The sequence below is a fragment of the Phycodurus eques genome, chromosome 13, assembly GCF_024500275.1.
Source record: "Phycodurus eques isolate BA_2022a chromosome 13, UOR_Pequ_1.1, whole genome shotgun sequence".
NCBI classification, from domain to species: domain Eukaryota; kingdom Metazoa; phylum Chordata; class Actinopteri; order Syngnathiformes; family Syngnathidae; genus Phycodurus; species Phycodurus eques.
Genome location: NC_084537.1, coordinates 4,036,635 through 4,050,219, shown reverse-complemented (window position 1 = coordinate 4,050,219; position 13,585 = coordinate 4,036,635). Strand labels below are relative to the sequence as shown.

Sequence of the window (13,585 nt, the reverse complement as noted above, 5' to 3'; positions counted from 1 at the left end):
TCGGGCTCCTTCCCTGCCAGAGAGGTGATATTCCACGTCCCTAGAGCCAGTTTCTGTAGCCGGGGATCCCCGGGGATGTTCGTTCCTTTCACATTAACGCAAATTTTCAGCTCTACATCTGCCCACATTATGTGTCGATACATTTACACATCCGCCATCCCGTCTCATAATACCTCCTCCAAACGCCCGCAAGTTTGCAGCTTTACGTCCAACAACATTCCCCGTCGGTACCTTTTACACATTGCAGTCCCGCTCTGTTACAGCTCGGATACCACTTTAGAAACCGGGAAAATTAAGGTTTGAGTTCAAAGCCTTCCGTGTTGGTGCCTTTCACAGTCACGCTTCTCATGCAACATCAGTAAGCCTCAGAACTCTCAGGTCAAAATCAACCCCCCGATTCCATGGCACTACTTTTCACACACCTTCCATCCCACCACTGTTACAACCTGGGAAAGCCAGATGCTCCTTTCTGTGTCGGTACCTTTCACACAGCCGCCTCATAATACTTCCTAAAAGCCAGCCAATCTGCAGCTTTATATCAACCAACATTCTGTGTCGGTAACTTTCACACAGTTGCCGTCCCGCCTCTGTTACAGTTCGGATACCACCTAAGAAGCCAGAAAACTAAGGTTTGACTCTGTTACTGCTCAGATACTGCCTTAAAAGTTTGACTTCAACCCCTTCCTGTTCCGTCTTGGTACCTTTCACCCAGTCACCGTCCCATCACAGTTATGTCTCTGATACTACTTGAGAAAGCCTTGGAATATTCACATCCAATTCAACCCATGATTCTCAGCATGCCACCTTTCACACAGCTTCCGTCCCACTTTTTTTTCTTTTTGACTGGAAATGTGCGGGTCAATTCCCAACATCACATTCCATGTCGGTACCCATACAGATTCAGAAAAATGGATGTCCTTGAAGGCGTCACTATGAGTTTATCAATCACACATTCATTTTTAGCTATTTTATTTTGATTGTTAAGTAAATTTACCAAAACATGCCGCTCACTACATGTGATCAGATGATAATACCTTTGTTTACAATTGACTTGGTGAAGCAGCATGTGGTCCATTACCCAAGGTTATTTTTGAATGCTCTGATCCAAAGTAACAGAAATCAATTGTAATTGTAAACAATGAAATTTGGGTTAGACCACGCCCTATTTTTGCTCACTGCTCACCATGTGTAACTAAAGAACAAAACATGTTCCTCAATGTATTTCATCACATTTATGGCAAGGCAACAGTGATAAATAAAAGTTGACGCCACCCCGATACGTATCCCCACCACATCCAAGGTCCATCTCCTCCTCCAAAGCCGCTGACTTGTGTGTCGCTGTTTTTTAATTTGAAGCAGCTTTCAGCGTCTTATCTTATGTTAATGTATTACTGGCTCCCATGTGCCCCCCCCCTCAAGCCCCCACCTTGATTTCCCCCCCACATCCTCTCCGCCTGTGTCTTAAGAGGATTAGTGGACTCTCTATAAACCACATTATCTTGTCCTTTGTTGCGGCCCGGGTGCGTGTTAGAGATTATACTGTGTGCAGATTCGCCCCTGCACTTTTTGTTTTGTTTTGTTTGCTCTTTGCCAGCTGCGACGAGATCTGTTGCCAGGTCAAGTACGCCATGGCAGGCGAGTGGTCGCCAGGTAGTCGATCTGATCACATATGAATAATGAAAATGTGTTTGTGACATAGCAACAGATTGATGTAGACGTGCTAAAGTAGTAAAAACGTTGTTGCTGTCCAAAAAAAAGTACATCTGTCTACATTTTTTTTAATGCAAAACAACAAAATGGTCATAAAAATGTGCCGTGTGTGATATTTTAATCAAAAGTAGCTAAAATAGTCAAAATATCATCGTCAGACAAAAGTATGCCTCCACAATAAAAAAAAAAATATAAATAAAAAGGTATCCGATAAAAATTACACAAATAGGGTGCTGTTGGTGGCTTTGATGCTCTTTGTATTCCAAACTATAGTTTGATTGAGATTATTAAGACTGATTGTTCCTCAACGTATAATTGCAAGGAATTTAGGGATTTCTCATCAAACACCTGTTTGGAACATCCCACAGGTGAACAGGATAATTGGGAACAGGTGGGTGCCATGATTGGGTATAAAAGGAGCTTCCCTGAATTGCTCAGTCATTCACAAGCAAAGATGATGTTCACCCCTTTGTGAACAACTACATGAGAAAATAGTTGGAGCAGTTTAAGGACAATATTCCTCAATGTACAATTGCAAGGAATTTAGGGAGTTCATCATCTACGGTCCATAATATCATCGAAAGGTTCAGAGAATCTGGAGAAATCACTGCATGTAAGCGGCAAGGTTGAAAACCAACATTGAATGCCCGTGACCTTCGATCCCTCAGGCGGCACTGCATCAAAAACCGACATCAATGTGTAAAGGATATCACCGCATGGGCTCAGGAACACTTCAGAATGCCAATGTCAGTAAATACTGTTCAGCGCTACATCCGTAAGTGCAACTTGAAACTCTACTATGCAATGCAAAAGCCATTTATCAACAACACCCGGAAACGCCGCCGGCTTCTCTGAACCCGAGCTCATCTAAGATGGAATCATTGTATTCTGTTTTTATTTATGTTTAACACAACAGCCCAACTTCATTGGAATTGGGGTTGTAGTTTTGTTTTCTAAAAAGCTCCATATTTCACATTTTTCTATCCATCTAAGGCCGACTGCGCACAGCGCGATACGGTCGAACCTGATTGGACCGGACCATCGCATAAAAATAAGAGTTAACGACGCAACCCCGCACATTAAGCGACTGGTTATATGGACACCCTGAACAGTGCCTGCAGAGGGCTTTGATTCTGATACAGTATATTTGGAATTATCACATTTTTATTAATAGTTAGATTAATAGTAATAGTTAGTAATTAATAGTTAAGGAAGAACTGGGTTGCTAAAGAGAGTGGACGTGGGCAAGAATAGAAGCAAGTGTGGATATTTTAAAGGAGTCTCGCTGACTCCATTCATTTGAACTGACCCAGCTCGGTGCGTACCGCTGACGTACATTTTGGTCACAAGCTTCATGTAACATTTGAGGTAGGAGTTGGACCCAAAAGCGGACACTGACACCAAAGTAACAAAAAAAACAAAAACAATTTAAACAAAGTACCAAAACAACTGAGGACCTGGTGTGGCAGCGACTGAGCACTCTACACGATGGGGCTGAAAAAGAACAAAGGTCACTGGGAAAAAGCCGGGGAAAACTGTCAAAATTTCAACATAGTAATGAACTGAAATCCCCAGTGAAAACTAGGAGCAAGAGCAAACGTTCTACCAATGGAGGTAATAAAACTTTATACAGGCAATTTGAACAACTGGGCAGAGTAGTTAACCAGAAGGCGCAAAGGGACTGATACCAAGCTAGTAGTAGATGTTCTGGCGAGGAGTGGAAGTCAGACCGCAGGTGAAATGCAGAGGGTGATGAGTAGTGGAAGACAGCTGCGTGAGGAGCTCTCCACACCTGAGCATGCCCAGCCATGAAACAAACAAAAGAGAGAAGGCAACACAGGAAACAGAACAGCAACAATTTCAAAATAAAACAAACAAAAAAATGACTCAACACTTTACTTTTTCATCTACAGGCACATTAATACAAGTACATTATGAATGTAGTTACGTATTGATGTAAAACCCAATATATAGTCCAGTTATCTGGCTTGGGCCAGCACAGCGGCCGTTCGGCGTCTCCATGTTCGCATCAGTGAAACCCGATGTGCATTTTAATTGGCTAGAATCTGCGGTGGTGTACGCCGGCGATTCAAATCGCGGCAAAGCCAGTGGTCAACTGATCGGCAACTCATGAAAACTGTTGCCAAACCACACACATTGCGCGACAGTTCAAACGGGTTCGGCCGCTTCACTCGGTGTGCGGCAGCCTTATAGTGGTCAAATCATCGTCAATGTTTGGCGAAAACATGTATCGCTACATTTTTTTAATCTGGAAAAGCTACAACGATGGTTTCCATGTGCTTTTTATTCCTAATATTGTCGCTGTCCGATAAAAAGCCTGTATCTCCACATGTATTTATTTATTTATTTATTAATTTAGAAAAAAACCCAAAACAAATGGCTTTGAAATGCTTTGTGTTCATAGTGACAGTTTGATCGAGATTAGCTTCAGCAACAAAAATAATCATCGCTGTGGGATAAAAAGCATATATCTTCATGTTTTGTACATTTTTATCTGAAAATGAAAAAAAAAAAAAATGTCTGATATAATATACATTCAAAGTGACATTTTGATGGAGACAAAAGTACAGGCTGTCGCCAAAGTCTGTAGAGATTCCTACAAATGCTTATTTTCAGCAACATGTACATTAATTAATCATACCATGTTGGATTTATTCAAAGCCTTTCAAGGGACCCAAGTTCGCTTAACAATAACTCATGAAAATAAGAATATTAATGTCTTCAATATGATTTCCAACATTTGTGGGGCGGCGGGATGGTGGCCAACTGGTTAGCACATCTGCCTGAGTTCTGAGGACCCTGGTTCAAATCCGGCCTCCCCTGTGTGCAGTTTGCATGTTCTTCCTGTGCCTGCGTGGGTTTTCTCCAGGTTGTCCGGTTTCCTCCCACATCCCAAAAACATGCATCGTAGATTCATTCAAAACTGTAAATTGCCCGTAGGTGTGAATGTGAGTGTGAATGGGTGCCCTGCGATTGGCTGTGGTAGAAATAGTCGAATGAAAAGCATGTATGCTCCCGTTTTGGACACATTTAGTTTTTATCTGGGGAAAAAAAAAACAATTTGATATTTAAATATGAAAACTACTGATTTTGAATACTATCCCACACAAGATGTTTTACATAGCCAGGAAGCTCAAAGTATTGTATGCCTTTGATCACATCTCGTCCAGGTTTCCTTCCAGATGCTGCGACAGCCACAATGGTGTCTTACAGCGTCTTATTGCGTATAAGCCCCTCCCCCCTCTAAGGGGATTATTGAGTGTTTGGACGACACATGGTGATCTCAGCACCTCCTGATTGGATTGCAGTAATCCCTTTAGGCTGCCACAAAACCCTATTACTCTGGCATTAGCGTGGGTGTGGGCGGGTGTTGAGTGAGGTTGGAGGGGCAGGGGGTTGATCATATGTTAGTCGATTGTCTAAAGTGTGCTTTTTTGTAAGGTGGCGTCTCCAAAGTGTTTTATCATCAATAAGGAGGGAACAAAAAGAGACATTTTAACATACTATGGTAATGGTAACGGATACCTAGAAGCTAGACACTAGTGGTGACAGTGAAGATTTATTTCCCCGAACCTAGACACATCTGGAGAGGCAATGGTTGCTGAACGATGGAACGTATATATTGTTTTTTTATGGTGGACAGGTGACAGCCAGGATGTGGTGGAGTGCATCAAAGTCAATTTTCACGTTTTTATACAGGTGATGCTCACCTGGGGATGAATTTTTAGATATGATGGTCCATCTCATACATTTGTTTGTTTTTGCTTTCAAAGCAACATCGTAGTCCACTTCTTTTTGCAGCTAGCATGAGGAAATCCTAATTCCTTTCCTCTCCTTCTCCGCCAGTCATACATGGAGGACCACCTGAAGAACAAGAACCGCCTGGGGAAGGAGTGGGAGGCGCTGTGTGCCTACCAGGCCGAGCCCAACGCCTGCATGGCAGGCCTGAAGGACGGAAATGCCAAGAAGAATCGCTCGCTCGCCGTGGTGGCCTGTAAGACAAACAGACCTACTCCTATAACATTCCTAAAAACAGAAGTTATAAAAATATTGTATCATTTAGAAAAGTGCATTCATACATAGGCGTGCCAATAAAACTAATATACTAAACCAATGACTCCTCCCTGCCTTAGCTTTGGGCCAAGTAAAAGCTGTGATATGTGACGTATTAGCAGATAAGTCTGTCATCCCCAAATGAATAAAATCAGGGTTTCTTTAAGAACAAAAAGCATATTATCACACAAATAAAGTCCTATTTTTTTCTCTCATCTTCCTCCCCCCGTGACGTACGACTGGCAAATGTGTGGCTGACGAACCTAAAGCCGTCCCACCCAGTTCACCACTGCCCCGCAATGTGACCCACGTGGGGACAGACACCACTGTAGCCCAAATAACCCAAAACACATGACACTTTAGGGAAGATTTATTTTTTAGAGTTGTGGGCATAATTTGATGATGGCAAGCTGCACGCTATACTAGTAGAATTGGCTGAAGTTATTATGAATAAGAAAGTGGCAATTGCGCCGAATGGCCACTTCGTGGGATAATTGCGCTTGGTGTTTATATAGTGGGGGCAGGCCGAGTCATGTTTCATCCCCGCCCAAAAGAAATCCAGAAAATTTAGGTGAAAAAGAGTTTTAAGCGATATCTAAAAAAATCAGTAAGTTGTTCTCAGTCTTTGCACACATTTTCAGCACTTACCTTCAAACCTATTTATTGTATTTCGAAACAAAACAGGTAAATGACTTGGGTTCATCTTTAAATATGACTTCATTCCCTCATTACATTTTGACTTTATTATCAGAATATTTTGACTTTTTCTTGGGAGAAAAAAACATTATTAATGTATGATCATGGCTTTTTCTCTCGACAAAATGTCTTGTTTGTAAAGGTTACAACTTTTTTTCTTGAAAAAAATCTGTTGTCTTATTATGACTTTTGTGATAGACTTTTTATTGCAACACAATACATCTTTGTTCTACTAAAGATTACAACTTTTTTTCTTTCAAATTCAACTTTATTCTCATAACATTACATCTTTCCTCTATCAATGATTTTTTTTTATCGCAACTTTACAACTTTTTCCCCCCCAAAAATTCAACTTTTTAATTCCTATGGCCTTTAGGGCTACAAAAATGCCTTCCCTGTAAGGGTCCTTGAAAGCCATTGTTTAAATATTAGATCATGACTCTTTGTAAGAGTGCAGCGGAGATAGTGTAATGCTCCACATTAGCAGGAAGCTCCTGAAGAGTCTAAAATGAGGCTTCTATTAAAACTCATGCTATGACCTCATCAATAATTCACAGTATTCCGAGAGGGAAGAAGTCCATTTAAAAAAAATATATATAAAAATTCTGTCCCGATCTGTCCGGCGGGTTTAATGAAAGGCGGCCTGTCAGCAGTTCTCCTCAGGAATCATTTCCACTTCCTATGAGAAAAGCCTCAGCAGTGAAAATGTCAGAAATGTTTGGCCAAAGAGACGCCAACTGCCACGAACACGAGGTGGATGATGTTGCACCCATTTGGACTAATCCAGAATATGCTCTTTTTTTTTTTTTTTTTTTACTGCAAATGGTTCAACCTCCCTTGTGTAATCCAGTGTTTCCCAACCTTTATTGAGTTGTTGGGCAGAAACTCTGTATGTCCAAATATAGTCAATTTCATACTTTTCACAAATTGATACTATTGGTCTGTTCCCACGTTTTCTGTTGTCTTTACCCATTATTAACCCATTCAACTCAAAACACTCTTATCGCATCCATTGAAATGAATAGGAATGCCAATAATCCATTCCAGCTTCCCCCCAAAAAAGCAACAACAAATTTTATGTTTTTTTTTTTTTTTATGATAGAAATAGCACTCTACTATATTGTACTTTATAAAAACATACAGTAATGAAGTCATTAAACGCAATTTAAAGAATTAAACATTTTTGGCTTCAATTCGGTGGAAATTGTGCTGCATCTTCTGGTGTATGCCTTGGCCACGGGGCAGTACAATACAGACATTCAGATATACATGAAGGCGGTCAGTCCGCAATAATATTAGTCAGTCTTCGCAGGGGATAAAGAATATATACAGTACCGCGAAGAAGTTTTGGCTCCCTTCTCAAATGCTTGTCTTTGCATCGTTTCCCCACTTTAATGTTTAGGATCATCAAACAAATGTAAATATCAGACAAATATAACCGAAGTGAACTTAAAATACTGTTTTTAAATGGTGATTTCATTTGTTACGGAAAAAAAAAATATTCAAAGTTACCTTTCTCTGTGTGAAAAGGTAATGGCACCCTAAATCTAATAACTGGTTGATCCATCCTCAGCAGCAACAACTGAAATCAAGCATTCTCTATCACTGGCAATGAGTCTTTTACATCACTGTGGAGATATTTTGGCCCACTCTTCCTTGGAGAATTGTTAAAAAAAAAATGTAAACCTTTTTTTTTAGCCATTCAAAAGATGATTTCTTGGTGTTTTGGATCGTTATCCTGCTGCAGAATCCAAGTGCATTTCAGCTTGAGGTCACAAACTGATGGCTGAACATTCTCCTTCAGGGTTGCCTGTTAAAAGAGCAGAATTCACGGTGCCATCAATCACAGCAAGTTGTCCAGGTCCTGAAGGAGAAAAGCAGCTCAAGTCACTACTACCACCATATTTGACTGTTCTTTTTCTGAATTGCTGTGCTACATTTACGTCATATGTAATGAGACACACACCTTACCAAAAGCTCAACTCTCATCTTGTCAGTCCATATAATATTCTCCCAAAGGTCTTGAGAATAATTCAGATGTTTTTTTTTTTTTTTGGGAAAATTAAGACAAGCCTTTATGTTCTTTTTGGTCAGCATTGTTTTTTTCTTTGGAACCTTGCCATGGATGCCATTTTTGCCTAGTCTCTTGTTGTGTCATGAACACTGACCTTAACTGAGCCAAGGGAGGCTTGCAGTTCTTTAGAAGTTGTCCTGAGTTCCTTTGTGTCATCCTGTATGAGTCATTGCTGTTCTCTTGGGGTAATCTTTATAGGCCGGCCACTCCTGGGAAGGTACACCACTATTCCATGTTTTCTCTATGTGAGGATAATGGCTCTCCCTTTGGTTCACTGAAATCCTAAGGCTTTAGAAATGTTTTTTTGTAAGACTTTCCAGACTGATAGATGTTAATTACCTTATTTCACGACTCTTTCTGGAATTTATTTTGATCGTCTCATTTTGTGCCAGCTATTTTAGATCCTTTGTCTTACTCGATTTTGTCGGGACTGCTTCTGTTCAACTGATTTCTTGATTGAACAGGTCAGGGGTTGATCAGGCTTACGTGCGATCAGTGAAAAGTAACCAAAAATTGTGATTAGCCACAATTAATTCATAATTTAACAAGGGGGTTTACTTTTTCACACAGGGCCAGGTAACTTTGAATCTTTTGTTTCCCTTAATAAATGAAGTCACTGTTTTAAAACAGCAGTTTAAGTTCAGTGGATTATAGTTGATTGATATTTACATTTGTTTGATGATCTTAAACAGTAAAGTGGGCAAACTATGCAAAAATATAATCATTTGAGAAAGGGGGGTCAATACTTTTTCACAGCACTGTATATGGCTGTGAGTATTGTTATATTGTCTGTGTACATATTGCTACACCGTATGTGTTCAAATATCCATTGCGTAAAGGGTTATAACGCCACTACATAGATGCAATTCAATACTCCGTCTATGGCGTTTTGCATTGTTTTTTAGCAATAAGCTAAATGGACTTTATTAAGGCAAACCTATGTGGATGTTTTAAATACACGAAACATGTAATTGCCTTTGATTTATGTTTAGTTTTCAGTAAACTTCAACTTGGAGTGGCATTAAACAGCTAGATGCTTGTTTTTTGAACCATTTTTCACTAATTCTCTCAAGTAAACTGCTGCTTGTTATGAAGAGTCTTGAGTTGTGTTCACTGCACAAACAGCGCTCATATGTCGAATTTAAGCTCGCAAGTCAAAGCAAAAAATTGAAAATCTCCCCAATCTCAAGGCACAGATGTACTAAATTTTTCGGTTTTTGTCAAACAGCCCACATTTTGCCACTGTTTGTTTCTCACTGGCAATTTTTCCACTTAAAACTAAACTAAATAATTTTATTTCACACAAATAAATTAGTATGGGGGTCTGCAATAGGTCGACAGAGGTTACGAACTCATTTTTATCTTATGAATTTGCCGTCACATTATGTCTATTACATATTGTGTATGTAACATAAAAAATGCCAGCAATCGCAAGTACTGTTTTTTCCTTCCAGACGATCATTCGCGCATCACCTTGCGACTGGAGAACAGTCAAGGCAACTCGGACTACATCAACGCCAGCCCCATTGTAAGTACATACACTATATACGCACGTACACGACACACACACACACACACACACACAAACACACTACTTACACACTACTCACACGAACACACACACACACACACACACACACACACTACAGCCTTCCAACAGTGATGGAGCGTCCTGCCTGGTGAATATTCATGACAGCCACAAATGTCGACGACCGCGGGGCAGTGTCGGCGTGAGCAACAAAAATGGATCCACCTCCTTGGGAAATGATTGTTTTTCACCTTGGCTGATTCTAATTGTTATTCGCCGTGTTGGGATTTATGGGCTCTTGTTTCCCCCTCCAGGCAGACCAACAACACTGCTTCAACAACGCTGGTTATGTGTGCGTGCGTGTGTGTGTGTGTGCGCGGGTGTGTGCGCGTGTGTGTGGGTGTGTGTGTGTGTGTGTGTGTGTGGGGTGGGGGGGTCAATCTTTCCAACACGTACAATAAGATGCATTCTATTACCTGGAACATGCACCAATGTTGTTAAATTAAGAGACTGCTGATGCAAGCTGAGCCTTAGATGAGTTTTACATTTGATTTTCCGAAACAAAGGCCTTAATTATCCTTAAAAATGACACTTAATCCTTAAATCCGCTGTTTTCTTTGTAAAGTATTTGACCAATTTTTATCGATTGTTTTGCATCTTTTTAACAAAAAACTGAAAAAATATTGCAATCTATCGGGCCGGTTGTTTTAAATTTAGGGCCGCAGCTATCGATTTTTGTACCGATTAGTCCATCGAGTAATAATTGATCAGATAAAAATGGATTTTACATTAATAAGCAACAAAATGTGCACGTGAGGTCCAGGTGTTATTGTCGTCAACTTGGTGTCGTCATCCTCACATTCTACACTGTAGTGTCTTCGACTTTGAATATGTGTGGCTTTAAAGGCGGCCATGGCTTGGTGAGTGACATGGGAGCCAGCAAATGAGAGTGTAGAGTTGGCCGTGATGAGCTCAGGTTAGCGGCTGGCTGTTTACTAGCCAGTTGCTAACCAGTCTGCGTACTGTTTGGTGTGTCTGCGTGTGTGTATAATAAAATTGTTCGAGTTATTCAATTTACTGTTTCAACTCTACTTAAATTTGATCAAAGAGTATACTGAAAAGTATACTGAAAAAGGGAATACAGTACAAGAAAAAAAATCTGAATATTATGAGAAACAAGTTACGTATGAAGAAGTGTATTTAAGTATTTTTTGAGAAAAAGAAAAAACATGAAGGAAAACTTCTGAATATCAATAAATCATACATTTAAAATATACATTTACATTTAAAATATTATTATTAATAAATAATACAAATAATAATAATAATAAAATGAAAGAAATTACAACAAAAAATAGAAATTCAAGCAATATGTCATTCGCGCATAATTTACAAGAAAAGTAAATTTCAAGAAAGACGATATAATGACAAGGAAGACATTTATAGAAAAGTCTTTAATGCAAATATTACAACAGAAATAATAAAAGAATAAAACTCGTATTTCATACTACGGAGCACGTATTGCAGAATCCAAAAGCACAATGTTGCTAGTGAGTGTCCATTAAATATGCAAATAAGCTGAGTCCGGTATATGCGCAACCTTCTTCTGCATTCGTCAAAACTGGTAAAAGTACTTCCTCTTTGCTCGGGTGAATGGCAAATGGGACCATTTCAAAGTACCCGTAGAACTTTAAACGTCTACAATGTCACCACAGAGCCGCCAGCGATGACAATAGACAGTGTTTTGGGATTCCGTCATGTTTACATATATCATATTTGTATAATGAAATGCTATACAGTAACTATTATAGATGACGTCACCACAGAGCCACCAACGATGACAATAGACAGTGTTTTGGGCTTACATACATCATTTTTTTTTTTTTATAAATAAATGATATACAGTAACTATAATAATTACACAATTAACATTAACTTTTGCTGGAAGACACCAGCCATAAAGAAAACTATTTTTTTTCAAATTCAACTTCAAAACAATCATGTTATCAATCCAGTCATGCTTGTTAGCGTAGCATACACAGGAAGTCAGCATTCCCATTTTCTGGGTTTCATATAGCGAATTTCACCTGCAGCTGTTTCTTTTTTTTGCGTGATGCAATTGAGTCTGTGGACATTTTAATGATCAATAAGATGGAAGTTTCAAGTGAGCGTGTTAGTCTCATGAAGGCTTCGGGGCCAACGTTAAAGACAATTTTGTGCGCCTTGGAAATCATCCGTCACGCCTCGGTAATTACCTGCAGCTAAATTGCCCTGGCCCTGTAATTTCGTTTAGGGTACAAATTTGCATGCTAATAGGCAGCGTCGGCAGTGCAAGCAAGCTAGCTCGTCACGTCGCACCCATTATGCAATTTTTATCGTGGAGGAAGGGCGAGACAGAAAACATGCCATCGGATGGAGGACGTGCAGTGATGCCAAATAATTTTCAGGGGATGTTGCTAAAACAGTGGCGTCAAACTGCCATATCATAGGTACAGTTTTCCTCAAAGGGCGGCTATGACTGTGAACCCATATACAGTAAATGTATAATCACCTATACCCAAAAAATTGATGGATAGGTTTTGAAATCAGAAAATCAGTAAAAAAAAATATATATATATATGTTAAATTTTTTACTTCACAAAGTTTGTTTTCTAAGCGGGATTGGTAAAAAAAAAAAAAAAATGGTTGCAAGATCTCAATGTCATTAAACGTGAAGACAATCTGTAATGTTGGTATTTTAGCAAGAAACATGAAGTCGACATGCATGATTTGTCTTGCGGGCCACATAAAATCGACTGATTCAGATCTGGCCCCGGTATTTGTGTTTGACACCTGTGTGCTAAAGGGTTGCTAAAAATTGTTAATTGTGTTGCATCCAGAAGTTGTAGTCCAGAGGGATGGTCTTGTTCAAGGGTTCTATAGTTTTTTTCCCCACTGTTTTCGTGAGTGTTTACAGCTACCAGTTAACTATGTAATACTGTTACTGTGAAGATAACTATAGAAATAATATTAAATATAATATTAATTGTCATCTTCACCAATGGCTGCCGTTTGTGTTCCCCGCAGATGGATCATGACCCACGGAACCCAGCCTACATCGCCACGCAAGGCCCGCTGCCGTCCACCGTGGCTGACTTCTGGCAGGTAATATCTTGGTCCAATCACAAATGAGAAGAGTATGATGTCACTTCCTGACATTGTGTGTTGTTTTTGCAGATGGTTTGGGAGAACGGCTGCGTGGTGATCGCCATGCTTACGCCGTTGGTGGAGAGCGGTGTGAAACAGTGCTACCACTACTGGCCTGACGAAGGCTCCAATCTCTATCACATCTACGAGGTACGCGCACCCCATCTGGACCAACAAATGTATACTTTTTAGGACTTTGTGGGTTGCAATTTGATTGAGTCGTATCATGATCAGAGTGACTCGCATTCTTCTGTACAATTTGATTGAGTCGTATCATGATCAGAGTGACAATTGGGAGTGAATCATATCGTAATTGG

General features: G+C 39.9%; 1 protein-coding gene across 5 annotated transcripts in view; it reads left to right on the top strand.

Annotated features, from left to right (window-relative positions):
- LOC133411982 (receptor-type tyrosine-protein phosphatase N2-like) overlaps positions 1 to 13,585 on the top strand; it is a 149,588-nt gene that overhangs the window by 116,564 nt on the left and 19,439 nt on the right. For all 5 annotated transcript variants that reach the window (XM_061694912.1, XM_061694910.1, XM_061694911.1 and 2 more), the window contains exons 15-18: positions 5,578 to 5,725; positions 10,009 to 10,082; positions 13,149 to 13,226; positions 13,299 to 13,418. In XM_061694912.1, coding sequence (XP_061550896.1) covers positions 5,578 to 5,725; positions 10,009 to 10,082; positions 13,149 to 13,226; positions 13,299 to 13,418 — 420 coding nt within the window. The remainder of the gene's footprint in view (positions 1 to 5,577; positions 5,726 to 10,008; positions 10,083 to 13,148; positions 13,227 to 13,298; positions 13,419 to 13,585) is intronic.